The sequence below is a fragment of the Phanerochaete carnosa genome (assembly GCF_000300595.1).
Source record: "Phanerochaete carnosa HHB-10118-sp unplaced genomic scaffold PHACAscaffold_3, whole genome shotgun sequence".
Taxonomy (NCBI): Eukaryota; Fungi; Basidiomycota; class Agaricomycetes; order Polyporales; family Phanerochaetaceae; genus Phanerochaete; species Phanerochaete carnosa.
In genome coordinates this window covers 584409-592400 of record NW_006767630.1, presented here as the reverse complement: position 1 = coordinate 592400, position 7992 = coordinate 584409, and the positions used below count along the sequence as shown (strand labels likewise).

Genomic DNA, 7992 nt, shown 5'->3' with positions numbered 1-7992 from the left:
TGTGGAGGGCCGCATGTTTCTCATCGGCCGGATCTCTGCGCTGATTCATGAGGTTCTTCCTGCTAAGACTATCGTTGAGAACATGGTCAACGACGCGGCGAGGATCATTCATTTGAATGCAGCGAAGATCAAGGTCGAGGCTAAGCTATAGGTGGCATGGAACCAATATATTTGTGTTGAATTTACGGAATTGATACATATCTCTACTATGCCTTCAAATATCGTACTTGTCCGAGTACGAGTGAGCGGCAGAGAAAACAACATCGAGTCCCTGGGCTAAATGACTCACTACCAACAACGTCCCAGATTGTGAAATTCGTATAAATACCATCGCATGGGCGTTGAACGTCCAATTAGACGTCCGATTTTTTTCCAGGGTGCTAAATCTAAGGCTCTTCGCCTCCGACACTCGCATCGTCGTCCTCACTGACATCCTGGTCGTAGTCCAGTGGTTCACCCATATTTCCCATGAAACTCGGTGGTGCGTCGTTGTTAAATACCAGCGTGCGCAACGAAGCTAGCTGCTGGGACATCCCGACTTCGGAGGAAGTGGAACTGCCGAGGTTGAGCAGCCGCAGATTCATCATGAATCGGCAAATTAACATTTGTGGCTGGGTGGAGCAGAGACGTCAAATGACCATCGGCGAGCTTTGGCAGTGAGCTCACCAATGTACTTGTGAATGCAGTGACAATGCTTATGGAAGTCTATAGGTGGTCAGTATAATAGATCGCACTGGTACGTGGGTCACTTACGAGGTAAAAGGACAGAATCTGAGAGGCATTCAGAACCAGGAGGATGCTGCCGGTGGTTATAAGCAGAGGAATAACGACGGCGATCGATAGAGGAGATTTACAAGAAGTATATTGTGCCTGAGGGTTCAGACAAGGGGTCAAAATCCTTGCTGCAACTAAAGGGAGAAAGTCTTACCGTCACGAATAAGACATGTGGCGAGCGGAGACTTGATGTTTAATAATTTTGCTTCTCTGTACTGGCGATGAGTCTTCATCCATGTCAATATTAGGATGAGCACGTCTGCAACAATCAACGGAATGCGAGTGAAGAGGAGCACTGTGAAGCAGCAATCAGGGATAGCTAGGATTTACAGGGTACGCAGTGAGAACGTACAGCTAATGAAGTCAAGCTGAGTATGTGTCTCACGATAGTAAAAAGGCAGCAGACTTACATGTGGTCCACTTCATCCGAGTAGTTGGGGAACTCGATGCATGCATCGATTGGTGAAGGAAAATATTCTAAATAGCCATTAAAAATGGCATACTGGAGACGTCAGCATCGGACGCAACGGCCTATCGGAGCTCCGGAACGGGGCTGCACATACAGTGTTGGTGACCACAGGTGGGAGACTCAGGACAAGCACAATTATGAACAAGACGTAGTTACGATTCCATATTGCACACACGCGCAGTGCAGAGAAGACTGGTGGTGACAGTCAAAACGCGGACAAGTTGGCACTCAAATGCATTGTGCTTACCAGCAGTCTGTACGAACGCCACGAGCGAGGGGGCTTCGTTAATCCAGTTACTGGCTGTGCAACTGTATTGGACACCGTCCTCAGCGCCGTCTAAGTCGGATCACGCGAGACATACCTCTGTAAACATTTACGTTAGAACTCAAATACATGAACCTTGAAAGAACAACGGCTTACCACTAGTCCTTGTGGGATGAAGGCGAATACCGCCTGCATAAGTAGCGTCCATCGGGTAAACACGATAAGAAGGGAAACAATCGAGAACGACTGCTGCCACACAGTGCGGACTTCTTGGTCAAGTGTAATCAAGTGATCATAGAATATCAACGCTGCGATTTCTAGTGTGAACATTCAGAACCTCTCAACAGCGCTGTACTTCACCTGCCGTTGCGAGCGTTGCACTATTGGAGTTAATGCTAAACACGCCACATCAGCGGAAGTACGTGGTTGAGGGTAAGACACGCACATCTGCGAGACTTCGGACGCAAAGTCAGATGACATGATCGTGCTGGAGACTTTGGATACAGGTGCGACGATCTGTGAACGGGTGTCGTATATTTGGCACTCACCAGGGAGCTATATATGTACCAGTCGCGCTGTCCTTATTGCCGGTAGCCACCGGTCGGAGATCTCGTGTGAAACCTAACAGCGCTCGGTATTACTACGCGGCTACGAATGCTGATCACGAAGATTTCACGAGATCAGTGCGCTTTCTGCAAGGAGCGACAACGCCACACGCCCAGAGTTCCCTGCCACGAAAGACGATTTTAGCCGATGAGACGAGGGCTGAGACTCTGCAGAGTTCAGGGACAATGGTGTTGCCAGCAGACCAAAACCAGCAGCACCGAAAATATTCGGATAAAGATGGCAGGGTTCAAGAGGTTCTTCGATACAATAACGAGGGAGTTACTCGAATTAAGTGGCAAAATAAGACGCCTCACCTGAAACATCATCGAATGATGAGACGTACCGATGAACACCAGGATGAGTTAAATTAGCAAAGCCGCGAATGAAAATTGGAGAGATTTCTATTCAGCGTGTGTTCCTATCTTGTATTCGGCTTAGCAAGTGGCGGACATGTTGGTCCGCTGATGAACCGGGGATTCGCTTCCGAGCGGACTGCACATCAGGCGATCAATTACGTAGGCGCTATACACAGCCTCGCGGATACTGGATGCCTTTCAGCAGCAATATGAGGCGGCTTGTGGACTATATAAGCCTTGCTAGAGCCTTGTAAGCACGCGCGGCGTGTCACTAGATTGTCAACGCACCATGATATCATCAGTGCGGAGGACGCGTCGACTCTGGAAGAGGGGGTCGGGCCTCCTTTCAGACGAAATCTGACCTCTACACCGCGCTCCCTTCCTGCGTCTTCAAAGCGCTTCCTGTCAATAACTCTCTGCTTGATGGCCGCCGTCTTGAATGGGGCGTCTGCGACGGTCGCCTACAAGTCTATAGTTGCTCAACATCACGCCGTACGCCAACACTTCGACCTTCGATCTGTGTCTGCAAACGTAGATATCGCTGCGGAAATGCATCCGCCCCTGCGACACAGCACAAGAGGATGGCATCGAGGTACTGATTCATGTACTCACAGCAGGTCCGAGCGCCATAGTACGCAGAATATTGCGGTCGGGTCACATCTAGTCGATAGCGAAACGAATGATCCTCGGTAGCCCCAATTGCACAAAAATGCCCCATGGTATTCCGTAGATCGATCATCTCGAGATGCGATGCAAACCCTTGTGCCAAAAGCCGCTGATCGATGCTCGGCGTCCCGCTCCCATCGACAGCCGACGACTTCCGACTCTGCGGCGGGTCGAACCTCCAGTTCGCCTTGACGCTCTAATACACAGCCTCGAACATTTGGACGCCATGATAGGGCCCTCCTCAAAAAGGGGCGCAGTTGTCGTGTCGTACCCGTGCGGCCGTTCGATCTGCAGTCGGCTGCGTATCTGCGGCGACATCTGGTGGCGTCCGAGCCACGATGTTGCGGAGGCGGACGGTCAGCAGTCGATACTCAGTTCTGACAAGCGGTATTTGACTCGACAAACTCGTCGCGCGATATTTGCGTGTGCAGCCCTGCCGCCCTTGGGTCTGAATCGCAGGGGACCTTGTCGCTTATGACGTGCCAGCCGCCTATTACTTCCTGCCTTCCATGTTAGGCGACCATCTACCGTATGCTTACGTGGTAAGAAGGCTGTGTCGGACGATGTGAGAGAGATGAAAGAGCTGTTCTGGCTCCAGTGCAAACTTTGGGAGAAGCGGAAGAACTGATAAAAAGCGTATCAAGCGCGCAATGATCTGAGCACCGGCCCGGCCGCCTGTCCCGACGATCCTCGTGGCGCAGTGATGGCGGAGGTAAGCGTCGGTGATGCGTACGCCGATAGCTGTTGGAGCGCTCGGGCTCTCGTGGACTGCTACTTCCAACTACTTCGGACACGTCGGCTCTGAGAGAGCAGAAAGAACAAGTGAATAGTCTAAAGTAAGTACTAAAATGAGGATTATTGTCGATTTGGCCGGTATCCTAGGCTACCTTGCTACAGCGTTGCCGCCGCGCCGCGCACCCCAACTCAGAAACACCGCGTTCCACTTTGCACGGGGCTCCCGCACCAGCACTCATTGTCTGTACGTCACTTGAAGGTACCTCGCTAGTAGTCTTCGAGCGTCGAGATGTTGAAGTTCTGCCAGCGCTCGTTGCGGCTCGTCGCGACGTTTTCGATCGGGCATAACAGGTACAACTGCCCTTCGGGGCGAAATAAGTCCGTTAGCCAGGCTTCAAGCTCGCCGAAAGCTGGAGAAAACTCATCGTCCAAAGCTGAGATGACATAGAGATCCGGGAACAAGCAAGTTCTTCTGCGCCGCGGGTGCCTCATCCTTTCAAACGAGAGCTATACGCGCGGACGTGTCCATCTCGAGGCTGCGCGTCCGGCAGAGTCAGTGGAGGTTGTGGATGGCTGTACATGAACAGGCTGAGACTGTGCAGTGTCAAAAATGCTGTGCAGGATCTTCATTTGCATGGGCTGAGAGGCGAGCCGCTGTCTTTCCGAACAACGGTAGCTGCCTCTTCAAATTCTGAACGGACGCCAGAGCCGACAAGTATTTTTATTCCTACAGAGACAGTGCTAAACATGACTACGCCAGAGTTTGAGACATATCACGACCAAAAGGCGAAAACCTCCGGAAATTGATGATTGGACACATCGTCGGCAATACCGCGCTCTGTAAACAGGTACGCACCCCTTCCCTGCCTCTCAATATCTCGTTTTTAAACTTTCCATTTCTCAAAGCCTCTCGGCGCACATTCGGATCGCTGAAGTACGACTCGCCTGCACAAACGCTCTTCAACCATTGATGTACCAACGCGAGCGCGAGCATCTCTCCCTCGCACCACTACCCAGCCGTTGACTTAGCCGTGCTCGCATGTATGCGGCTCACTGGTGTCGCAATACAAGAAGATGTTGGCATGCGTCTCGGTTTTCCTACTAGGGTGAATGCGTTATACCAGCTTTTCTCGTGAGGGCTGAACTAGCTTTATGCTAGGCGAGCTTTATATATATATTCTTCACTCTATGCTGGACCTAATATGCGTATATACGCGCTGCGAGGAATATAATGATAAACCGGATTCCCTTTATGAACAAGTCGCGTGGGTACGAACAGCTCCAGTCTGTCAGCAATATCAGAGGCGAAGCTATTCCAATCCCGATGGCCACATTGGAAAGACTGCGTGCGCGAGTTTTACCCCCAGCCAGATGTCTGCACTCCCACGCAAAATTATTTCATACAGCATGGGCCCGTACAATGATTTTATAAGTGTAGCTCAAAGTACATTGAATAACTCAGCCCTGTGGGAGGCACCCGATTCACGGCAGCCAGGGAAGCTGAAATCGCCCCTACGGCAGGGAGTAATACGCGAAGAGGATCGTGCCCCTAAAGAGATCTGAGATCTCCGTGTCGGTGAGGTCAATGAGCCCGAGGTCTGGATGACGCGCTCTGGCACGGCGGATTATGAGTAGCGCGACGTCGAGGAGGTTATCTTGGTGCAAGATAAGCTGTTAGTGGTGCACACTCCACGACCGGGATCTAGAGCAGCAGCGAGCGAGAGGAGTCGAGCGCGACACCCTTGGAGCGTCAGTATTGCGAGAGCTCTTCCTGCGCACAAGATATACAAGAACATATCCGCGGAAGCATGTGTTCGAATGAGACAGAGGGGCGTGCGTGCGCGCGGGGCTCGATTCGGTTGGCGGCGGGATGACGGTCACCCCCCTAGAAGCTGTCCGGAGAGCTTTACAAAGATATGTGAGGCACCTGAGATTGCCTTTACTCTGCCGGAACGTCCCTTACAAACCTTCTCCGTCGGCTTCTAGGTGTCACTTCTTGTCCAGCGAGTCATCCGCCTTGACAAGTGCGGGCTAGTACATTACCCTCAATTGGCAAGAAATGGAGCAGTGCATTAAACAAAGTATACAGGTGCATAAAATGTATCGTAAAAAAACATTTGCGCATGAAATAAACTAAACCCAGTCAAACCAAAAAGAAACGCAAATGCCGAAAGCCTATGCGAGTTCACATCAGTAAAGTCCCGTACAATGAGATTCTCGGCAGTCTCACAGTAAAATCGCCGGGTGCTCAGCTAAACTTCTGGCTCTTCTCCAAAGTACGGTCGCTCGTCATTGACGCGCACGTCGTCGTCCACCCTTAGGCTGTCATCCTGCCAGTGGCCGTAGTCCAGAGGCTCACCCATATTTCCCATGAAACTCGGTGTCGCGTTCTCATTGAATGTCAGCATGCGCAACGAAGCCAACTGCCGAGATGACTCGTCCTCGGAAGTAGTGGAGCTTCCGTGGCTGAGTAGCCGCAGATTCATCATGAAGCGGCAAACCAGAATTTGTGGCTAGGTGGAGCAAAGATGTCAAACGGCTCGGAAGCTTTGGTAGTGAGCTCACCATTATACTCGTGAACGGTGCGAGTATGCCTATGGAAGTCTGTAGGTGATCAGTATGCCGGGTGGTACAGAAGAGCGGGCCACTCACAAAGAAAAAAGACACGATTTGCGAGATATTCAGGATCAGGAGGACGCTGACAGCAATTTTAAGCGGGGTAATGGTGAAGCTGATCGATGAATGATATTTACATGAAGTATATTGTGCCTAAGGGAGCAGATAAAGGGTCAAGACTCTCGCCACCAACACAAGGAGATGAACTTACCATCGTGGATGAAATATGTAGTGAGCGGAGACTTGATGTTCAATGCTCTTGCTTCTCTGTACTGGCGGTAGGTCTTCATCCACGTCAAGACTAGGACGAGCAAGTCCGCAACAATCAATGGAATGCGGGTGACAAAGAGCACTGTAGAACGGCAATCAGCGGTAGCTACATTCACGGAATAGTGGGCAGGTTGGCGAGAACATACAGCTAACAATTTCAAGCTGAGCACGTGAACTATAGCAGTAGCAAAGCAACCAACTTACGCGTCGTTTACTTCGTCGGAGTAATTAAAAAAGTTCACACACGCATCGATTGGGGGAGGAAAATATTCGAAGGAGCTATCAGCTAAGGCGTACTTGGAGGGATGTCAACAATAAGTGCAATGGTCCAGGGCTCAGTAATAGTGTCGCACTTACAACGTTGATAATCTCCTGCGGGAGACTCAGCACAAGCACGATTGTGAACAGGACGTAGTTCCTGTTCCACATTGCGCATACACGCAGCGCAGAGAAGACTGTCAGAGGTCAGGTTATGCACATAATGGCTTTGATACATTGCGCTCACCGGCAGTCTGTGCGGGCGTTGCGAGCCCTATGATTGTGGACATCCAAAAAGTGGCTTCGCAGCTAGACATCGCTCTCAGCACTTTCTAAGTCGAATAAAGTGAGCCATACCCCTATAAAGATCTATGTCAAATTCAGGTGCGTGAAATTTCTAAACAATTACTTACCAGTTTTCCGTGTGGAATGAGGGTGAACAATGCGAACATCGCCTGCAAAAGCAGCATCCATCGGGTAGATACAATGAGGAGAGACACAGCCGAGAGCTTCTGTTGCCACACTGTGCGAACTTCTTGATCGAGCGTGGTCAAGTAATCGTGGAATACCAAGACTGTAATCTCTAGCGTGAATATTCAAGATCTTTCGACAGTGCCGTACTTCACCTGAGGCCGCGATCAATGCACTGCGGGCAACGATGCTAACAAGCCGCGTCAGGAACCACGGACGCACACAGTACAGAGCATGACACGTACATCTGTGAGACTTCGGATGCCAAGTCAGATGACATTGCGCCGGAGGCTTTGAATGCAGGTGCGACGGTTTGCGAAGAGGCTAAACGTCCTATGTCTAGTATCTTCGAGCACCCACCATGAAGCTATATATGTACCCATCATACCAAGCTTCTCTCCGGTAGTCGGCGGCCCTTTGTGATGCCGATCAGTGTTCGAAGTTCCTCCGTCGCTACGAATACTGAGCGCTGAGCATGGCAGCGGCGTCGATATCACTCGAGGTGA

The 7992-nt window shown here is 50.8% G+C and overlaps 2 protein-coding genes across 2 annotated transcripts; both read right to left on the bottom strand.

Moving 5' to 3' along the window:
* Window positions 1-386: 386 nt before the first annotated feature.
* On the bottom strand, window positions 387-1988 carry PHACADRAFT_192722 (uncharacterized protein; the record flags this gene model as incomplete). The annotated part of the gene is made up of 13 exons (XM_007392860.1): window positions 387-611; window positions 667-705; window positions 754-799; window positions 855-870; window positions 929-1069; window positions 1112-1128; window positions 1185-1276; window positions 1338-1435; window positions 1491-1544; window positions 1595-1607; window positions 1665-1816; window positions 1869-1903; window positions 1954-1988. 13 exons carry the CDS (start codon window positions 1986-1988, stop codon window positions 387-389), a joined length of 963 nt encoding a protein of 320 aa, XP_007392922.1.
* A 3912-nt stretch (window positions 1989-5900) lies between these two features.
* PHACADRAFT_206470 (uncharacterized protein) lies at window positions 5901-7766 on the bottom strand (the record flags this gene model as incomplete). Its single annotated transcript, XM_007392859.1, has 13 exons — window positions 5901-6046; window positions 6102-6384; window positions 6437-6475; window positions 6524-6569; window positions 6625-6640; window positions 6699-6839; window positions 6874-6905; window positions 6962-7053; window positions 7115-7212; window positions 7263-7347; window positions 7429-7589; window positions 7642-7676; window positions 7732-7766. The coding sequence occupies 12 exons, from the start codon at window positions 7764-7766 to the stop codon at window positions 6124-6126; spliced, it is 1041 nt and encodes a 346-aa protein (XP_007392921.1). The 3' UTR covers window positions 5901-6046; window positions 6102-6123.
* Window positions 7767-7992: the final 226 nt, after the last annotated feature.